At 33.8% G+C, this 22362-nt stretch overlaps 3 protein-coding genes across 10 annotated transcripts in view; all 3 read left to right on the forward strand.

Annotated features, from left to right (window-relative positions):
• The first annotated feature begins 1289 nt into the window (after positions 1-1289).
• On the forward strand, positions 1290-2160 carry Mocs2A (Molybdenum cofactor synthesis 2A). The gene has a single exon (XM_046620731.2). The coding sequence runs from the start codon at positions 1888-1890 to the stop codon at positions 2158-2160; it is 273 nt and encodes a 90-aa protein (XP_046476687.1). The 5' UTR covers positions 1290-1887.
• Mocs2B (Molybdenum cofactor synthesis 2B) lies at positions 2024-14830 on the forward strand. 2 transcript variants are annotated; one of them, XM_046620729.2, is made up of 8 exons: positions 2024-2155; positions 3914-4060; positions 5626-5929; positions 6574-6847; positions 11142-11230; positions 11640-11890; positions 12528-12581; positions 13061-14830. In XM_046620729.2, the coding sequence occupies exons 2-8, from the start codon at positions 3920-3922 to the stop codon at positions 13130-13132; spliced, it is 1185 nt and encodes a 394-aa protein (XP_046476685.1). In that variant the 5' UTR covers positions 2024-2155; positions 3914-3919; the 3' UTR covers positions 13133-14830. The 2 variants fall into 2 exon arrangements, with proteins under 2 accessions (XP_046476685.1, XP_046476686.1); XM_046620730.2 differs by lacking the exon at positions 2024-2155 and adding an exon at positions 4908-5071 and having other exon boundaries at positions 3921-4060.
• A 1076-nt stretch (positions 14831-15906) lies between these two features.
• TTLL5 (Tubulin tyrosine ligase-like 5) overlaps positions 15907-22362 on the forward strand; it is a 289302-nt gene continuing 282846 nt past the window's right edge. For all 7 annotated transcript variants that reach the window (XR_006882456.2, XR_011176837.1, XM_069135010.1 and 4 more), the window contains exon 1: positions 15907-16078. The gene's annotated coding sequence lies outside the window, so the exon portion shown is untranslated. The remainder of the gene's footprint in view (positions 16079-22362) is intronic.

Here is a 22362-nt window from a genome sequence, read left to right on the forward strand (position 1 = left end):
GCGTCTATCGCGCTTATGCTCAATTTTCCCACAAAATATGACCCTGCCTGAGGTATGTATGCACGTACATGCCGGCATATCGTGCGATTTCAAACGCATATGACGATTATCGTGGTGCGGTGCTCATTCTGCAGACAGGATCGACAGGGATAAGGTTTAGTTGGACATGTGTAACATATGTTTCATCCATATCCAATCGTGCAGGGAGGCGGTATAGGTAACATTCTCTTTCACAACTTGCAAGAAGCAAGTACCTTGTTACACCGTGTATACCTATTACAGCAACGTTGTCCTTGCCCCACAGCAACTTGCACATTCTTTCCTAGCTCCGGATTACCAGTATTCTCGATCCACCCATATCTATACTTAACTATGAGCACATTGTATTGCACGCGTATGCCTGCATACATTTGAATACTTACCCAAGGCCATCGCATGCTAACGCTATACACAGAGATACTAGCCTAGCTAGTCCATAGCTAGTCACCGTAGACGTTGTGTATTAGCGTTGAAACAGTGACGGTACGTATGAAATTGCCGTGCTACCATATGCCCTTGATCGATCATTTTGTACAGTGTAGCTACTATAGCTGTAATGTTAATTGACAAGAATCGAGTCGAAATGGAATAAATAGAACGTAATTCCGTATGAAATATTTTTCAGATTGTATGTCGTACAAGTATTTATTTTTATTGTATAGAATAGAACTAGAAAGAATATGATTGCACCAACATCTTGCACAAGGCTACTGCGTCTTTAAACTATACCACTACTTACGAGTTACTACCATAGTGCCACTCTCAGCTTTGTCCGTGATAGTTGTTCAATCATAGGTTTTTTTCTGGACACATACGCAGTGCGCCTTTTGCTTTCTGTATTTTACAATTTGAAGTCAACACCTATACTTTCATACCGTACATAATTATTTCCCAAGTATCATGACAGAACTGGTATAGTTCAAATAAGCAATTGAATATTCCATTTAGATTTCAGCGTAGCTTTGTATACAAGAATCACGAGCGCTTCAGCTTTGAAATAATTCCCATATTTCTACCAGACAACTTGCACGCTCATTTTCCTCCAAATGGAGGTTCTTCGATAAGATAATACATAGGCGATATTAATTTGACTGCGATGTCACCAGATGTGAGGATGCCGATGAATGCATGATAAAATATGCGTAGATAGGTATATGCATATATCTTTTATATAGATATATATATATACATATATATGGTTCCGTTACTTTTAACAGTACAGTTCCTGCTTTCGCATTCTAACTGGATTTCAGGCAGGTAGATAGGTATCTATTTTTCGTGCAATAATAAGGGCCCACGCCTGGCCGTTTTGTGCAACCATACTTCCCGTGACCTCATTCCGCCTTTGACCTGATTATCAAAAGTGCATTCGGTTTGGTCTAGTGAGGCGCCAGCTAACAGGTGTTACGTCATCACCACGGGCGTCAGCCTAGCAACAATTTTAAGGTCCAAGAATTGTCGAGCAGCTTGTCAATAAAAACAGAAATTTTTGCAACAGCAATAAATTGGTATGTATGGAGGAGATAACAGTAGAATTACACGTCAATTTGACGACTGATGAAGAAAGGCTGATTAATCACAGTTCTCCTTTTCGGCACGTTTCCGGTATCAGCGTTTTTCGACCGTACCGTACGCAAACATAACCTCGTTATGCTTCGTTACCAACTTTCCACCGATCTATTGTTCCGGGAAAATATTTCTTACGTAACGAGATAGTATTGGCTAATACCAATCGAGTAAACAGTGAACAATAACAATGCATGTGTTGAAAACATGTGTGGTGCGATAAAGGTCTATGCAAGTGCCAAGCAGAGCCAGTCGCTGTCGCCACTCTGTCGCCCATAGTTTATGATGGATGGAGAATCACGAGATTCGCTGGTAAAAATTCTCTTTTTCGCCAAGGCTCGCGAGTTGTCCGGCCTGAAAGAGTCTCGGGCTAAGCTGCCGGCTAACATCTCTTACCAATCTTTGTTGGATACAATTATTGAGAAATTTGGTCTCGAAAGTATTCGCGATTCTGTTATCTTATCTCTCAACGAAGAATACCTTGCAGCCAACGGAACGCTTAACCTATCCGACCAGGACGAAATTGCTGTTATTCCCCCGCTCAGTGGAGGTTAGTTTATCAAACATATTAACATTTATTTCAATTTATTTACATTTAATCATAATAATGATCAAACTACTTTGACTGCTCAGCGAAAAAATGAGAACTACGTAATTACAAAAGGTATACGTTTCTTCCTGACTGTTTTCGCACAAATCTTCTATCATGGGCATCTTTGGGAACCTTATTTCATTCAAGTAGTGAAATATGTTTTTCCGCCACATTCATAATAATACTATGCCGCAACGAGCGGCTGTACTATTCTCTATAGGGTCGAAGTTATGTTTCAGGATTGGGCAGTTGCCAGTATCAGTATCTTATCCTCGTATTGTACAATGCTGATGAAAATTGACATGAATACCATAATCATTTCCAGCTTTATCGCCGAAGGCAAGGAATATGGGGGTACCTAGAAGAACGTTTGTATTATTACATCCAACATTCAACAGCTTATTACAAAGTCTACTGGAATTTATGTGCCTTTAATTTTTAATTACCGTGACAGCTCTAAACACAAGAGTATTGAAAAACCCAAGTTTGAAGAAAATAAACTGTAATTGGCTTAGCCATACGCCGTTTAATGTTGGATCACCACAAACTGCCAGAAACAGGCTCAACAATATGGATGTTCTTCCAGGAAACACAATATTCATTGATAAAATGTTGCACATAATTAACACAATTTTCGGAGAAAAGATTATTTAAACTCATTTCCCAGTATGTGTTACTTATCCAAAAATCTGAATTCGGCTCTTTTGTTCATAGCTTATAAAGTCTAGCTAAAGTCTAGACCATTCTTATGGAGGAGCAAAGCGTAGTAATAATGCCGAAGTTAGTAACCTTTATGTAACCAAACATTGCAGGGAGAAATTGTTATTTTGCAAGGTTATAGTGAGTTTGAAGTAGTTAGGTTTTCAAAATATGAAAAAGAATACAGTTTGCCTCATTATGATTTACTAAATTTCAGAGATTCCTGCAGCTGAGAAATAGCAATTTTTTAAAACGTTAATCATTGTAATAATATTATTAACTTCAGCCTCAAGCCTAGTAAAAGGAAACTTATTGGAACTGAATCTTGTCATTGGTTCTTGAGATATTGTTTGCGCTATTTTCGAATAATAGTTCTTGATTACAAAAAAGGAGTTTTTTTTCAGGGTTTTTCAGTATTTATGATATTTCAAATTTCTTAATAATGATCCAGTCTTTTAGCAAAGTATTCTTAGAAAATTTATGAGCTCAAAGTTTGCGAAGCTAAGATGAAGGAAAATTTTTTTTAAATCATGATTTTGGAACTTTAGTATGACTGAAAGAGTTACGTTTGCAAAATTTCATATTTATGCTCTGCTTTTATTTGAGTCAACTACTGTATTATGGACAACTATAAAGTTGCTAAATAATGATCAGACGGAAAAAATTCATCATTACGTTAATGTTACAAAGTTCAGCTTTACGATTATTTTAATTACTTACGATATTAACGTAAACGATTTAAATATCACCTTCAGTTTACTCTTGAATCTACAATGAGTTGCATTCACGAAGATTTGACATGCAGGGTCTGCTTTGATTCTTTAATCATTATCAAGAATTTTAGATCTCAGTTCGATTTGTTTTCAAATTATTCAGTAAGAATTTCGGCCTTGACTTTAGAATTGTACTTATAATCGTGATTGTTCTCTGTTTTTGATACTTTTGGTTTCTTTGTTATGCTGTAAATTCCAATAGTCATTTTTGGGAATATATTCACAATCACAGTCTTTGTTGCAGGTTAAGATGAATGACTCAAAAGATGTCATTAAGCTGCAGACGGAACAGTTGAATATAGGAGGCATAATTAATCTGGTAGTTGCAGCAAATTGTGGAGCAATATCCACTTTCATTGGTACAACTCGGGACAATTTTGAAGGAAAGAAGGTACACAATTACTTGTACTCTAAGAAATTTAGAAGTTGTCACTGCATATGTAAAAAGGAATATCAATCATTCCATTTATTTGGTCATAATTTTTCTGACAATCGAACTGTGAAATCTAATTAATTTTGTTGTAATGTTGATAAAGCAGACAAGTATCTATATTATTATTAGTATCCCTATTAATATAATTTCGGGAAAATACGCTACAAGTGATTTTATACTATCTCGTATTAATTGTGTCTGGATTTACATATCGGTTTTGCAGACTTTAGTTAATATTTCACGACCAGCGATGCCACTACGTTTTTTTACCGATATTTGGCCTTTGGCGGGGGGGCATGCGTATGTCTAAAAATGAGACAATTTTATACAATGAAATAAAGGTTTGATCCTAATAGTATACATAGGAGTAGATCAGAATTCTTCAATCTTAAAGTTGAGGAGTCTGGAAATAGAAGGACTTCGAAATGACATGTGTCAATGACATTATGTAAATGTGGAACCTGGAACATTAGGAAATCAGAAACAAAATTATTTCTCTTATACAAAAATTACTATTCAGTATTCAAATCTCTTTATTCATTTGAACGAAGTTAGATACAAGTTAACAGGTATATATCAGATATTGTATCAATTTATGCAGCATGAAAGCCAAGTGTATGGAAAAGTAATCAAGTTGCATTTTTCAAACAAATACAGTACAAATTCATATAAATCGAGTCGTTTAATTCAAGACAGATCTGAAGAATTTTAACTTTGGTTACTCTAATTTATTTTTTAACTAAAATTTTTTTTTAAAATGCGCGTAAAATGTGTTTGAAAAAAATTTCTATGTTCCAAAATCCAGGGCAGGGATTTCCATGCCATAAAAATGTCGAGGTCTGGTTTATACCATCCATGCTGGCAATGACGCCACTGTTCATGATGCTGCAATTTCTTGGAAAGGAGTACTGACTCCTTCAGCTGATCAGAGTGGGGCGCACAGCGCCGCGGTTTTAGAGAATTGAAATGGTGTGTGAAGCGACCCTAATTCATATAAAATTTCGCAGAAAGTATTACCATAAAACATCAGAGAATTTGATAGAAAATCTGGAAATGAGGCTGTATTGATGGCATTTTTTGAATAACGTGTTCACTATTACAACTAATTTTTTCTACCCAGTGCTTAGTTATTCCGCTATTATAGTTGTGGGAAAATTTAAAAAACATATGTGACTTTTGGAAGAATACAGTTTTTTACCACCTACCTCAAACTTCTGTAATCGAGTGGAAAAGGAAATCATTATTCCAGTAAATTTTGAAACATCAGTTTATTAGAAAATTGAAGATTTCAAACAACTTTTTTACTCATGAAAATCGGTTGCCAGATTTTAGCAATCATACTGCCACATTAGTTCACTTATGAAATATTCTCTCGTAGTCTGCAAGTTACCCACAATTCATGGTTGTTGCAAGTCTGAAAAACTAGAAATTCATCAATGAGTTGCGCAGTTTTATTAGAATTTTCGTAATGTCTTTTATCAGAATAGTAAGACTGTTGCAAGATGCATTTTTTTCTGTGGCAGGTCGTTAAGTTGGAGTACGAGGCATACCAGTCAATGGCGTTGAAAGAATTGGAGAATGTATGCTCAAAGATTCGCTCTCAATGGGATGTTGAACGCATAGCAATTTACCACCGCCTAGGGGTCGTATCTGTGACTGAGGCCAGCGTTGTCATAGCTATTTCTTCGTCTCACAGACAAGAGAGTCTTCAAGCTACGCAGTTTGCTATTGACATGCTGAAAAGTACTGTACCTATTTGGAAGAAGGAAATCTATGATAACCACAAGTCACAATGGAAAGAAAACAAAGAATGCTCTTGGTCCACCAGTAAATAATTTTTTACATACTGTACTATTATCGTGACAAGATACCACTACATTTATGCCAAAGTCGATGAATGCTGAGAATGTAATAGTTTTTAAGTGTCAAGTAGCGAGGTTGAAGTTAGTAACGTTATCGTAACGAAATGTTGAGAAGTAATCACTTTTTTTATTTTTACACTGATTATGAAGGAACTAGGATTGCAAAATATGAATATATTCCTATTTATTACGTTTTACTGAGGAACTAATTTCTAGGATAATGTTACTAACTTCAACATGATGTCAAGTATATAAATTAGAGTGGTCATAATTCTTTGCATATATCGAGAAAATTTCATGAAATGGATCCTTTCAAGCTACTCGATGTGGCTCCTATGACCATTGTCAGTTCGTCTTCGCTTGAATATGACAATTCGCTTTATGCAAATATTATTTGCATAAAGTTGAAACTTTGTGAGGACTTTTTGCGTTTTATTTTTCAATATTGATTCATTGTGATCTGTATATTTCAACATTAATAAAATTCGTTTTTATCATTATATGTATGAAAAGAGGCTGCATAATTTTTTTTTTTCGTTCGTACAGGTCTGTTTACCATTCATAAAACTGCGTTGAGTTTTGTTTTAAACGAGAGACTTCTGTTGACAGGTCGAGATGAAACTTTATTAGCATGTGCAAACGTTGTGAGTGCTAATGATTTGCTGTTACAAAACAATCACAAAATCTTCCCGAGTGGTACGAATCAAGATGAAAATGAAGACAGAATGACAGAGAAGAGAGAATCATTTGATGTACCAGTTAATTCAAATCTTGTACAAATCCGTGTTAGTACTGATGAGCTGAATCGTAGAATAAATGCATTCATTGCAAGAAAACGAGAGCAAAACAATATTGTCAATGTACAAGAGTTCTGCAGTCACAGGTTCGTTGATATATAAGAGGTATTTTATTTCTAGCAGACCTCTTTTTGGAGCATAGTCATAGAATTTGGCGCTTATCTGGGATTAGGTCCTCAGTCATCATTGGAGAACGAACCCCTAGTTATAGTCTTTAATATTGAGTAGTCCATAAGATATTTGAATTCCAAAATTTGCAAAAACTTTTTGTTGACAATCTTGAAGCCAACATGTCTCGCGTTCTAATCGCTCGAAAATAAAAAACAAGTAGTACATTTTAATCAAAAATATGTTTTCTGTGTCTTAAGTTATTTTTGAAAAAAAAAAAACAGAATTCTCAGTTTAGTCGCATTTTTTTGTTGAATCATTTTTATTCACTTCTTTCTGACATCTTTCAGATCGGCGATGAAAGTAGTGTCCACTCTACTAGAATTATAAGATTTACGTACTAATTCATTCTTGGATTTGATATTTATTTTAATTTCGACGTCTGTAAACAGTACTTAACTTATACTGAACAAATTACTTCAAGGACTCTTCAATGTAAAGAGTAAGAAAGACTGGAGCAAAGTGGAGCAAAAACATGGTTATGGTTATTTGAATGACATTTTACTATTTTTGTTACTTACAGATAACTTGAAAATATCATTTTCAAAGCTGCCAAAATCATTTTCAATACTTGAAAAAATTCAAATTTGTTTCGAGGCGCATATTCGGGCTCCTTTAACATGGTGAAAAAAAACTACATTTCAATCAAATTTCCGACGTAAGCCACGTTGCTCTAGTTTCCCCGAAGAGATAACAATCAAAATTCAACGATCTAGGTTTTCGTTGAAGTAATTACTTCTTATAAAATACTTTGCAATTTACATAAGTTTATATAAGTTTAGTACCGTTTGGAGAAGTTGAAGGTAAAATGACTTCAATTGGTGATGCGAGTTAATCTTGAAAACTCTACTAAAATTTGAGTAACTTTCTGATTTGAAAGTTGTGAGAAAAGAATGATAATAAGAAGAGTGAAAAAATTTAGAATTTTGGTTTTTTTCTAAAATAAGCGCATCTTAAAAGAGCCATGTCCGATCGAAGTCGAAACATCGAAATCTCAAAATCTCGAAGCATTGTCGACATTTTATTTGCACGCCGATTGAACGGGTCATTTGATTATTACTTTGTTTTGAACTTGGCTATCGAAGCGTGACAGTTTGTACAAGGGAACGAAGAATTTAATATCATCAACAATCCTGATAGTACATTAGGTTGGGTTGAAGAAAAATGTAATTTATATCTAATAGTAATGACATTGAGAAAAAATGTTTGCATGTGGAAAAGTTTGTAGAATATCAAAAATATAGTTGTGACAGAACAGTACTTGATTTAAGTGGGATGCAGTTTATCATACATGATTCTTTTGATCAAGGGTTCACGAGATTTTCATAATTTAGTAGGGGGACGCTGTGCACGGCTAATGAGTAATCAAAAAATTATTTATTTACGAATGATGATACTAGTAATCGGAAAAAATAACAACAGATCTCCGAAAATTGCAGAGTCATCGTTATATGTAAAGGAACATTCAGTAACACATTCTTCTAGTGCAAATTGATAAAAACGAAGTATTTTCGGGAATTTCGAAGTTAGGTAATATTTGAAGATTATTTATACCGATATCATTGAAGAGATGATAATCGTGTGATTCAAAAGCACTGCTAGGTTTTTTATTTTCGGGCGATTTGAACCCAAAGATATATTGGTTTAAAGATTGTAAGAAAAAAATTGCTTTGCAAAACTTGAACATTCTATATTTTTTAATCCGCTAAATATTGAAAGTTATGTAACTGAGGGTTCTTTGATGATGAGTGAAAACTGAATCCTAGATGGGTACTAAATTCTGTAACTATGGATCAAAAAAATGGGTTGCCGGAAATGGAATATCACATTAAGCGTGCATGTAAGTCATTATTCTAGGATAGATGGTTTTGAAGAACACTATTTTATGTGATACTTTACTTCTTAATCCTTAACCACATTTGGTTTCCCTCATTCGTTTATTTTGTAAAATATTCGCTTACGGTTATATGTTATACCGTAATTCTTTGGTACGTAGTAAATATAGGGATATCAGAAATTCTTAAAAACAAAGATGCAGCCAAGAAATTGTTCAGTAATGCACGATTATATTTCATTGTCTTCGAATTTAAAACATACACCAATGGGAGAAGTTTTGATTCATTAAAAAATTAGATACATTAGTTTTGGAGCTAATTAGCAGTATTCAATCTTTCTATGAATTATAGACATATTGCCATGTACATACATTAAAAATTCAATATTTTTCTACGAAATTATATTTTTCTTATCGTTAATCAATTTTATCACTGTTTGGAACTAAGTTTTAGCACTTCTTGCCATTGGAAAAAGATAATACCTAATGAATTTTCTGTAAAAAAAAGTGGCGTCTGTACTATTAAGTCAATTTTGAGGTGGGTCCTCAAGAAGTACTAAATAATATGTTTTTTCGATTTTTTGAGTGATGTAAATGCAAGGGCCCAAAAAGTAAATTTTCATGTTGTTGATTCAAAAAGTGGACATTTTTAAGTATCTCCTGAAATTTTTAGAGTGGGCCAAAAATAGGATTATGATTAAATTCGTATAGTTGTTCCAGTAAATTCGAATTTCAGAATATTTTTCTAAAAAAAATTCTATTATGAATTGTTTAATTCTGTTACGCGTACAAATCGATATTTTGGAGTATATTCTGAACATTTCAGAGTGATATGAATATGTATATGGATAAATTGATGATATAGAAAAAAAGAACCAGTAAATTAATTGTTTTAATTTCGTGTGCAAAAAAGTAGACATTTCGAAGTAGATCCTAACGTTTTTTTGGTGGGTCAAAAATGGGGTCATTATTAATGATGAATTGGTGTAAAAACTCCAGCGATCTGGAATCTTTAGAATATATTCTGTCACTGGAAAATTTTCATTCCACTTAGTAAACTTTAGGGTATTCCACAATGACCATTTTCTGACATAACAGAAACGAACAATTTACTGAATAATTTTTTTTTTTTTTTTTTTGAATAAAAATTCGAAAATTCGAGATCTTTGGAAAAATCATACCAATCATAATCCCGTTTTCACCGAGCTGTTACGGGATAGAGGGATAGCATTGCCGAGTGGTTATCGAACTACCTATATTCTCACCCACGATGTTATTTTGAATACCTTTAGGTCCAATTTCGTCCTGCTCTCGACTCGGAGAATGCCGGAAGAAGTCAGGAATGAGTTAAGAAAGGTTTATAATTGAATGTGTAAATGATTTATTGGAATAGTGAGTACTGTAGATGTGTAGTCGAAGGAAATGGCCAGACGTAACACCAATCTGAAAATTTCAGAATATGCTTAAAAATGACTATTTTTTCAAACAAGAAAATAAAGACAATTTTTTTTTTGGGTCTTTTGCATATGCATGAATCAAAAAGTAAAAACACGCCCTTCATGTACATTTCCTGAGGATCTACCTCAAAATGGATTTCATATTTGGAAAGATTAGACTTTTTTTAGACAAAAAATACATTAGCTCATATCTTTTTTCTGACGACAGGGAGCGCTAAAAATTCAATACAAAAATCGTAATCGAATACGTAATAAATTTGATCAACCTATTTTTCAAAAACCGTAGTACTAGAGTGTGCATCATGTACGTATATCTCAGTGTACACTACACAGACCAAAATTTTTACTTAAAAAATCTAAGCCCATACATGAAAGAAACGACAAAAATAAATATAATATGCAATTAAAAATTTCGAAATAACATGAAAGTGTTGAAAATATTTTAAGAAGTTTTCTTCGGTCTATAAAAAAACAATTAGTCATTCTTGATGAGTTTTAATTTTTTGGAAAGAATATTTAACGATGTTAATATTTATGAAGCGAAATTACGATAGAGACCCATAGAGATGTTATAAATTTTTTTTCACTTGAGGTAGTAGGCTCGCAAAATTACCTCTTTTAAGTTTCTCCAAAATGTTTCACACATTTTCCAGTAATCTTTAATGTGGTTGAAATGAAAATTGAAACATCATTAAGAGTAAAAGCTTGAAAAAATACTATGCCTAGTAAATTACTTGAAAACGTTTTGTATCGTTGAAAAGTTTGAAAAGAAATGTTATCAAAATTAAGCATATCTGCAAACTAGTTCAGCAGCCATAATTATTAGCCCATCCGTTAGAAGCAGGTTTTTATTGGTGTTACCCTCAAAAGTGCTACTTTTTTCTTTGACATTTTAATTACATTAATTATTATATATTACAGGGTAAAAGTTGACGAAGACAGGGCAAATTCCTGCGCTCGAGTTGATGCAATCTTAATTCGACGCAAAGATTCCAAAAGCCATGTCAAAGGTAAAAAAAAACATGATTTACAATTTCTACTGTTATGAAATATTGTTCGTACTTCAGTATATTCAAATGTCCAGAATAGTCATTATGTCGCAGGAGTTTGCAAAACCTATGTTGCATAACTGTAAGTATGACGTGTGGAAGTGAGGTTACTTTGGCGATATTCGTGCACGTTTTAGGAAACCTTTTATTAGCAAAAATGCTTTTATTAGCAAAAATGTACATTCATATGATTATGCCAACCAACATTAATTCTCTAGCTCTATGTATTATCTTAAAAATACATGCTGTTTCATGAGAGCATAGAATATACTATGATTAATGCACACTACAATTTTAAGAGTGTGCTCGAATCTTTATTTCCAATTGATGTGCATACTTTAATTAAAAATATGTCCCATTCGTCTGTTAGTACACAGGGTGCTCAATCCTTGGGGACCACAGGTGGCTGACCTATCAACCGTGCAAAAAACTACAAGAAATCACTCAAACCAAAGTTCTCCTGCTACTTATCTACCTGCGCTGGAGGAAAGATTGGTGACAAGTGAGAATCACATTGGTGTTAAAGGACCTGTTCCGAAGGATGTTTATCAAAGACTGAAAAGGATCGAGGATAGAATATTATATTTAGAAAGTTTGTCACCAGAGTACAGACAATTTTGGGTAAGCTGAATCCAATCTGAGAATTGAAAATACATAACCGATTTTTTGTTTTCATTTATCATCATATTTGCATTAACCTGCTGGCGGCCGGGATTTTTTTTCGTTGATACATGCCTACTTTGGTGGGATACTTCCATATAATCATCCCCCAATGTTCCCCGGATATGTTCGAATCATGGCAACACCACTGTAGTGGTGTTGCCGGCTGTCTAGAGGTTGAAGAACTGAGTTCTGTTGAAACTTTTGAAAATTTTAGAAAAGACTTATTTAGTGTTTCAATGTTAAAACAGCCTTGTAGGTGTTGAAAGTTCCTTCGAGGCCTCTTTGCAATATATTATAACTTGAGTTACCTTAAAATAATACATTCTTCTATTACATAAAGCAAGTGCAGTAAATGCAGAAAAATATGGGGTGAAATGTATATTTTAGAAATATGTTGCTCTGTGGTTAAAATCGTGAGACTAACTGTTTTCACAATAATAGTGGTTAGCGAAGGAATCCAGTAATTCATTAAATAATTGCATGCATTTATCTTTGAGGAATGAGATCCCCTTTTAAATATACAAAACGAAAGTCTACCTTTGTAACAAAATATTTGAGTGATTGAAAATCTTATGAAATTGCCGTTTCATTTCAGCAAGGGCAGGAGGATAGAAGTTTCAAAAGCAGTTACCAACCTGTGAGAAAAAGGGTAGGTCAAATCAGGAAGCATATTTTCAAAGCCCGAGTCTTTGTTAAGATTGAAAGAATGAAGAATTTATAGTTTTCTGCAACTTATGTGAAAATCAATTTGAAACATTAATCAACGACATCTACTGAATATTTTGTATATTAATAATTTTTTTTCCAAAACTGCTAGTTTTGAGTTGCGTTCCTCTGTTGTATAGCTACAGAGGTATTCACTGGTGCAAATTACAAAATAATGTGCTCATGAATATAGATGGTAATGTTCCTTTTTTTGTTTTGTATGTACATAATATAATGTATGCAGATGTATGAACTCCTATAGTCAGAAACTTAAATCCCGTAATCACTAATAGTTAAAAATATTTGTCAGAATCTTTGAAAATCCTCACAAAGAGCCTAGTATTGATGCTTTTTTCACTCTTTGATGACTTTACAATATTAATTAGGTCGATATAACAATTACCCAATTATTTATCTGTGCAGACATTCTCGACAGCGGAATTGGACACGAAACTTCAGGAGTTAGAGAGCAAATATACCAAGAAAGCTAATTAAGCGTAAATATAAACTGAAATATTCTCAACTCATTTTCATATTATAGTTTACTTGACCTATTGCTGTTTAAGTATTTGGTTTGGTAATGAGTAAGGCTGTGAAAGATCAAAGTGCCCGCTCTTGTAGTATATAATTGACATAGGTGATCATTGAGGAGGCAAATTAAAAACATCTATATTAAAGTGTGCGTGATTTTGAAATTATTTTCGAGTTGTTTTGATCTTTTGTGTAGAAAATCCGATAGTTAAATAAGCACAGAAATTATGTTTCTTAACCTTATTTACCTGCGTCTTCTTGAGATTACTGTGTGATGTTTGAATAGCTGTTTAGCAATTCAATTTTCACTGCCACGTGTAAAATGGTGGAAAAAGTCGTCACATCTTTAGTTGAATAATACTCGGAATATTTTAGTAAAATACGTTGTATATTAGAGTGTTTCAAAAAAACCGACTATTTTTTTTTTCGAAGAACATTGAAAAATCTTCCGAGTGTCCCTCAAAAATGACCTCGGTAAAATATGAGCTCTTAATATTGATTTTTAGAGGTGGCGATTCTCAATTTTCTATTTCCCATTTAAATAACATGGGAAAAATTTTTTTTTAAATTTACAATTTTATTGCTCGAAGACGAATCAGTGTGAAGATATAAAAAAAACATATTCTTGTAGGAAATTTTACGCTCTACAAAAAAGATCTGAATAAAGATTTGCGCAAGGTAAGTCGTTTCGGAGTTATCAGGCCTCAAATATCGAACCGTTTGAAATAATGATGTTATTAATTTATAAATGCTACAAAACTGACTCGTAGCGTTGATTAATGAAATTTATTAATTAACATTTCATTGGAAGTCTATAGTTTTAATTTTAAAATCAATAATATTGTGTATTTAAGTGATATGAGTCAGTTTTGTAGCATTTATAAATTAATAACATCATTATTTCAAACGGTTCGATGTTTGAGGCCTGATAACTCCGAAACGACTTACCTTACGCAAATCTTTATTCGGATCTTTTTTGTAGAGCATAAAATTTCCTATAAGAATATGTTTTGTTTATATCTTCACACTGATTCGTTTTCGAGCAATAAAATTCTAAATGTAAAAAAAATTTTTTCCCATGTTATTTAAATGGGAAATAGAAAATTGAGAATCGCCACCTCTAAATATCAATATTAAGAGCTCATATTTTACCGAGATCATTTTTGAGGGACACTCGGAAGATTTTTCAATGTTCTTCGAAAAAAAAAAATAGTCGGTTTTTTTGAAACACTCTATTGTATATAGATGGAAGAATGTATTAAAAGATATCTCATTCAGATATACAAAATGAAAAATAAATAAAACTACATTTTTCAATACCAAAGAATAAACTAATGCATTGTTAAATTAAAAATAATGTCACATCCAAATATATTAAGAGCATAAAATCATACGGTTAATAATCTAGTAATATTATATGTATTGTACACAATTTTGTCAGCATCGTTTACAACCACCAATTGAAGATATTTCGGCATTAATTATTACCAACAGTTGTAAAATGAAGTGAAATTCATATTTTCAAATGATACGCAAAAAACTGAAGAGAAGCATTGATAGTATATTAATAATAAGAGTTGTCCAAACAATTTATATTTTATGCACATGCCCATATCCCTGAAACAAAGTATAATTAATAATCAATAAATAATGTTCTTGCCAGTTTGTTGTTTAAGCATTGGTACACACACACACACACGCACACGCGCAAACATATATGCGCGGCGCGAGCAGTATCTATGCAAATATTGTACGTATAAGAATTGCATGTATGAGTATATGAGATTAGTGAGGGCAAGTAGGCTATATAACCTCTAGTTCGAAAAACTAGTGTAATTATAATGGTATTTCATGAAAATAACATTTACCGTTAACGTGCCATTAATGTGCTATTCACGAAATTTGCATATTTCGACGAAATATTAATTTGTTTCTGTGGTACAGTATCCGCAGATGAAAAACGCAATATAATATTTTTTACATTAAAACTAAATCATTGAGACTTTTAGAAGCGTCAATTTGATTTTAAATATAACCATTACGGCTCCGTTATGTTCTAATAATTGTAATATGACCTGGACTCCTGTTAAGAGTTGTTCAATTCAAAGCTCAACAATTAAAGAGTATCTAAAATTTTCCGTTCTTGATAACAGTTGCAAATAAGCATTCTTAATATTCATTCGTTACTTAATATTCAGTAGGTATATTCAGTATGTATGGTATTATAGGGTCATACGCGTGATCGTGCTGATACGTAATCGCGTATAGTTCGAATAAAAAATTACTCGACTTGAAATCGATGGACATATTATTTATCGTACCTTCTAGTTGAATGTTTTATCTATTTTTCAACTGGAATATAAAGGTAAAAATTACCTCAAGGGTAACAGCGGCCGTCTATACGTGATAAAAAACTGAGAGGTTTTGTTTAAAACTGATTTTAATGCGGTGAAGATAATTTTCATAAATGTGATTGTCTTGAGTGCATCGCACTCTTTCCCTTTCTTGTCAATTTAATGTCGAAGATAATTGTCCGTCGAGAATAATTCCGAGCATTATATCATCGTCAATAATATGCGGTTCAAAATTAAATGGGATCGAATTTAAAATAAACTGCAGATGCCGATATTTGTTAACTTATGCGCATGATTGTACAGATACAGAGCCGTATAACACGTCTAGTAACGGTGCCGGCTTTTGAGAATAGTTCGTTGTTTGACTGTCAGAGGTAGTGGCGGTCGTTTATGAGCTGGTCGTGTTGGGAATTGGTATGGCCGAGGATTCGCAGTTTTTTCCCTCACCATCGAGCGAGTAGTGATTGGTGGTAATTTCTAATCGAAACTGTGAGAAAATATGTACTTGGCGATAATTTCCTGAGTGGCAAAAGAGGGTAGAAAACATCCACGAAAGGTAGGATTACGTGTATTATTCATCCAACTGACAATATTTTCAATTTTGCTCGCTCTTCGCACGAACGACCCATCGTACGTACCTAGAATATTATTCACATCCAACGACGTCGTCTGCCACCGTGTGACAACCGCACGAATTTTGACTGTCTTTCATTTCATATCCATAACCCACAGCTGGGATGTGCATGTTATAACACAGAGGGCCGGTAGGAGTATGGGAAGGAACTATTTTTCGTATTTACTTTAGAGTTCGTAAAATGTAAAGTCGTGCAGTTGGCCGGTAAGTTCGGAATATCCGTTATTTCCAGTTTCCTCGATTTTTCATCCCGTGATTTTATTTCTTCTAAGTTCTAATTCATGTATATAAATATTTGTAGTTTTTTATCGACTTGTTTTTTATGCATTTATACAATTCGCCCGCGCCAACGTATAAATGCGGTTACTGATTGCGGAGTCCCTCCTTATGACACATTGTGACTGTGACTTGTTCATGAAACTTTGGCAGTATGTAGTTCTATGCTTATAGCCGAAGGTGAGGCTATGATTTATACTTTTACTATGTCTATCGATGCACTGCGCTTTCTCATACTCGTTTTTAACATGGTATACTGTACTTCGTATACTAAATTAACACGTTTTGTTAAAAAAAAAAAAAGTTATTGACAAACTAATACACAGTTACGCGGTCGTCAAGTTTGATAGCAGATATATCTGATCGTTGCGTTGTGATGGAGGGGGGTAATTTCACTGTGCGAAACATCAAAATCGTATACATGGCATTAGGAATTGTCCATGAACTCAGCCACTGTTTTCGGCCCTTGTGTCGGTATTCCTGACAATTGAATCTTAGTACTATTTGAAAGTATACACTTGTTTTAAAACTTTAACCTACTCATTTCCTACCTGCAAGAGAAGGGTACACATGTAAGATAAATTTATCTCCAGTACCGTTTTTTTTTTGAATTTCTGAACAGAATCGAATTCATATTCATTTTCCTAAATGCACATTTCAATCAAACAAACGATATTAATTTTTTTCATCCAAAAGGACACGTTTCAGTTTGTCGTATGTTTTATACAATTTTCAAGGACTCGCGTTCTCCAATCTACAAGAAAATTCGGCATCATAGGTATTACAAATATAAAATTAAAACAAGAAATTTTTTTCTACCTCTCATTTCATGAAATCATAATTCATATACTAATATCGAACCTCGTGCAAGGAAAAAACTGAGTGTTTTTTTCAGCGGTGCCGCATCGAGATTTTGTGCTCGCCATTTGAATAATACGTAAGAAATCCAATTCTGACAGTTGGATAAAGATTATAATTTTTCTATGCAATGGACGGAACAGTACATGGTAGCGTAATCAGTGCGTCGTCGAACATTCTAAGCTGTACGATCTTCAAGATATTTAACATTGCGTAACACGTAGTTCCTTCGCCTTTTTGCAAAATCGGTACGGCTTAAAATGTTCTACGACGTGCTGATCAAAGCATAACGAATTAAGTTGTGAAACGTTACGATATAAACTTCTATCCATTGTTACGTAGAGAAATTATTATCTCCATCCAAACGTCACAATTGGTTTTCTTGCGTGTTAATTAAATGGCGAATACAAAATCTCGATGCGACACCGCTTGAAAAAATCATACGGCGTTTTCCTTGCTCGACGGTCGGTACTACTTTGTTATGAAACTATGGTTTCACGAAGCAGAAGATTGAACCGAAAAAACGTTCTGTTTATTGCTATTTTGACATCACGCATTTTCTGTAATCAGAGCAGACTTATTACATTCACAGATGTATATCTATATGTATCTGCTTTGGAAGTGATGTATTAAATATACGAAAAAATGGCGGAATGACGTCCGGCGCACTACGTGGCGAAGACCTCGGTATATATACATATATAGTTACTTACGTCTTTTTCGAGTCGTACTCTGTGAATATTTTTTTTCATCTATGTTGTAAGAAACTTTCTTGGTTCATTTGCGTAAGAACAATGCATTCCAGAAGTAACCTTTTGACATTTTCGTTATTTTCGTAACTTGATTTTTGCATTGATAAAATCTCAATTTTTGAATAGAGCTAAAAAATTTGGTCATATTTTCCTAGAATTGACTGAATCTTTGGAGATTTTAGAAAATGGGCAGTCTCGAAATAGCAATATCTCAGACATGAATTATTGAAGAAATTTGAATAAAACAGAGATTTGTTTTTCGACCAGTACTTTTGCAGCAAAAAAATTGGATTAATTCGGAAATATCAATTTTAGATCCTGATCGATACTTCGTAGAATGTTCCATATACTGTTTGTAAGTTATCAGGGTTGTAAACTCCAGGGCATCAAAAAACTACCATTTTTTAGCGTGATACAGATATATCCATGCGCGGCGCACTGTGAACGGAGTAGGGTAGGTATAATGTATATTAGGTAGCATAGCTTAGGGTGCTATATGGAATAGGAGTGAAGTAAAGAATTGTTTTGACCTTTCGCGTTTTTGAACACTTGGTTTTGTAATCACATTCCATTATTTTGGAATCTATCGATTTCGTTTTTGTGAATCCTTTTGGTTATAGTGCTTTGTTTATCTTATTGTTAGGGTAACCAACGCGGAATCCGAAAAGTAATTAGGTCACCACGGTCACCGCAAAACTGTATTGAAAAAAAAAAAATGGATCAAACCAAACAAATAACTGTTTCACAGGATTGAGCGCTAGCATCTTCTGCATCGAGAATTTGGCTTGAATGAAGAAATTTGATTTCATTAGTGGAAAATTATGTCTTTCACCACCGATTATGCTAATTCAAAAGTACCAAACTATTGAAGGTAATGATCGCACAGTGGCAGGAATACTTATGTCACCGTGATATGATAGGTTTGGTTCCATGTGATGTTACTGGACAGTATCAATGATTATTCGAATAGAAGGAACATCAATTGCTCTTGGAAAAATGTTTTGTTGAAACAACTAAGATATTGTTGTTTCAGCAGGAAAATTTTGTTGCTATAACACAAACTCAATTCCTTCAGAATTAAAATTATTCTGTTGAAAATAATTTTTGATTGAACAACAGAATTTTACTTCATAAACCAAAATTTGTTAGATGTACACGAAAAAAGTGGGCGTGCGATTTTGAACGTCTTAAGAAGGTATTGTCTAGAAATTTGAAGATCTTTTTTTTTAATTTATTTTATTATTCTACAGACGCTTCTGAATATGTCTGCGAAAACCATTCAATGATACTTATAAAATTATCCGATTTATAGAAATTATAAGGTTAATTTACTAAGGCTGTTGGTGTATTATACACGTTGCGGAAGATTTATCCACTTGTTACATGAGTATAACTGTATTATACATGTTAGAACGCACTCAACGTGCACGTATGGTGTACGAATATTGCGACATTTCACATTTTCCTTTGCAGAGTACGTCCAAAGAATGAAACCTTCACCATTCTAAGAACTTAAAAAACTGAAATTCGTTGTATATGTATATTATTGGACGAGGATAAATAGCCCATTTGACGTTTGCAGAAACCTCTCATACAAGCCATTTATCTTATGAGTGAACTTATTCCCATCTTTGGAATGTATCGCCTAATATAGCGCTTATCTAAGTAGGTATAAGCAGTAAGTAAGAACCATATGTATACACGGTTACGTGCTTGTTGGTGCTTATTTGTAATGCGTAAGGATTACTTATGCGTCTCTGACTGACATTATGTAAGATATACATTTATAGGTATGCAGACTTTCGCATAGTTGTGCAACTGTAATTGCATTGCACGAAGAATGACAAGGTACCTGTATAGAAAAAATAATATCCGTACCTCGAAACGGGTTGATAATACTAGATATCGTTTTGACAGTACGGTATCATGACTTTTTTAATTGTTACTTAAAAGGTAACGTTTTATCGTCGCACTTCACTAAATCGTGCTCCATAAGGTTTCGATGTAATACCCGGGCTTAATTATAGCTGTACATTATATTGCTTTGAGTCCATAATCATTGGATGGAATTTATGCAGCTGAAGTTTCTGATTGGAAAAAACATTCTGGGAGATTAGGTACACCACTCAATTTTTTGTTTTGATAAATATTTTTTAAACCAAATTACACATTACACATTATACATTTATCAATTCTTATTAATTTTTAAGGAAACTGTCGCATACAGTCAAATTTTTCTAACGAAGCAGCTAGCTCGATAGAAGACGTTCATTTACATTTTTTTCCGAATGAACGTTCAGAACATTGCGCATATTGAAATTCAACCATCCTACAAAATATCGAATACACACGTTTTGTATATTCCACTGTCCAATGGTTGTACTAGACGTGAAATTTTTGGTAGTTTGACACAATTTTGTTTTAGAGATTGAACGATGAACTCATTCTGAATATATTTACGAGTATTAGACATATTGTTAACCATAAGTTGGTTATGATTTGCGAATGGATCCAGGGCTTGCGACTTCTGATGACCTTGAAGCAAATTATAAGCGTTCAGAGATTCTTTCTCCAACGTTATCTGATATTGGATTATTCGTACAAAATATTTCAATTATAGTTGACGAAATTGGACAATTACGTGAAAATTAAAAATCCACAGTGATTCCTTACATTTATTCGAAATATTTCGTCTTTGACCTGTGCTTGAATTTTACTTTTTTCAATCTTCTTCGTGAATTACCGAATTCACATTTTTAAATATCAATATAAGTTTAAAATTAGTGGCGTTATTGTCACGAACAGTGCCTGTTCAGAAACATCATCTCCGGAAAAAGATCAATAGATACTATTTGCTTTAGTCAGGTTTAATTATATCCAAATATTGTCTTCATTCAATCGTTGACTGAAAACTGTTAAGGACGGTTACCTACATGGGGGCTTGTGTGTTTACTGGGATTGCGTGTTGAACGTTTTCACCGATAAAGAAGATACCGGATCGCTGATACGGCATCTTATGGCCCCAGGCCTGTGCAGGACCACTTACCCGCCGAGTACCTACTGGTCAAGAGAATTTACTCATCGGTAACCGTCTTTAAATTCTTTCGTCAACGATCTAATCTAATCTAGAGATGTATAATTTATAAATCTGATATGATTTGCACAATAGCTGTAATTACGTTTCAATAGATCTAATCAGACGTGTGAGTTATTTATGGTCAGATCAGATTAAGTAGAGACAATATTTACATCTCATTAGATCGAGAGACCGCGTTTAGAAAAAAGAAACCTGCGCCACATTGAAATATCTACCGAGGGCGAGTAATTTCGCAAAAGTAACTATACAGTCATTAAACGCTAATTAGATACTCCAAGAACATCCGAAGCTATCCGAATTTGATGCTCGTTGTTTTCGAATATTTTTTTTCTACTACCTGTGGGGCTGCTGACGCTGTCAGCGGACGAATCTACACTAGAGGTGACAAATTCAAGAAAGTAACGACAAAGTAATTAAATATTAATTCGATGCTCAAAGAAAATTCAGAGACTGATCCTTGTCGTTTTTCATTTTTAAAAAAAAAATTCTTCTACCATTTGTGGGGCTGCTGACACTGTCCAACAAAACCATTCCAATACATATTTATCTAACGTAGAAATAAAGAAATGGTGTCGTTTCTACGAAATTGCCATAGTAAATTTCAAGAAATCACACCGTTTTATTATTTTTGCGTTGAATGAAAACGTATTGGAGTGGTTTTGTTCTGAATCGCATATAGAATGGAGTTGTTATGCATTTTTTTGCGTTTGAGATACGTGGACTGAGATAATTCGAGATATATGTATACAACAACGTCAAAATCGACTATTACAGGGCATCCCTTTGAGCGTCATATGCTTGTTTAATTTCTAGTAAGTCCAGATTTGGAATGTGATGAATATTCGACAACGATGAGCAAAAAATTTGGGCTTTACATATCCTTGGAGCATCTCATTAGTATTTCATTACCGTGTACTTGTTTTCTCAAATTTGTCATCGTTAGTAGATACTTTGACGTAGCGCAGCTAGCTTGCATCCAAGCTGGCACCGCTACAGGTCTTTTTTTTTCAAACGCGGGGTGACAAATTCGGCGTTACAGCATTCAATTAGAATCTAATTAGCATATAATTATTTTATACGGTAAACTTTATATGTCTCGTGTGGCGGTGCCACCTTGATAGAGGTAATACAGATGAAAATCTGTTTGATGCCGCAACACGAGGTGCCAATGAATCTCAGGAAAATCTAATTGTAAGTAGTTTAGCAGAGCCGTGACGCGTACA

The sequence above is a fragment of the Neodiprion pinetum genome, chromosome 4, assembly GCF_021155775.2.
Source record: "Neodiprion pinetum isolate iyNeoPine1 chromosome 4, iyNeoPine1.2, whole genome shotgun sequence".
Taxonomy (NCBI): Eukaryota; Metazoa; Arthropoda; class Insecta; order Hymenoptera; family Diprionidae; genus Neodiprion; species Neodiprion pinetum.

Bases quoted from the DNA above. Each gene is read 5' to 3' on its own strand.
- Mocs2A (XM_046620731.2), top strand. From the start codon at position 1,888: ATGATGGATGGAGAATCACGAGATTCGCTGGTAAAAATTCTCTTTTTC.
- Mocs2B (XM_046620729.2), top strand. From the start codon at position 3,920: ATGAATGACTCAAAAGATGTCATTAAGCTGCAGACGGAACAGTTGAAT. The intron at 4,061-5,625 runs GTACACAATTAC...TTTCTGTGGCAG, and splicing joins ACAATTTTGAAGGAAAGAAG to GTCGTTAAGTTGGAGTACGA. The intron at 11,891-12,527 runs GTAAGCTGAATC...GTTTCATTTCAG, and splicing joins CAGAGTACAGACAATTTTGG to CAAGGGCAGGAGGATAGAAG.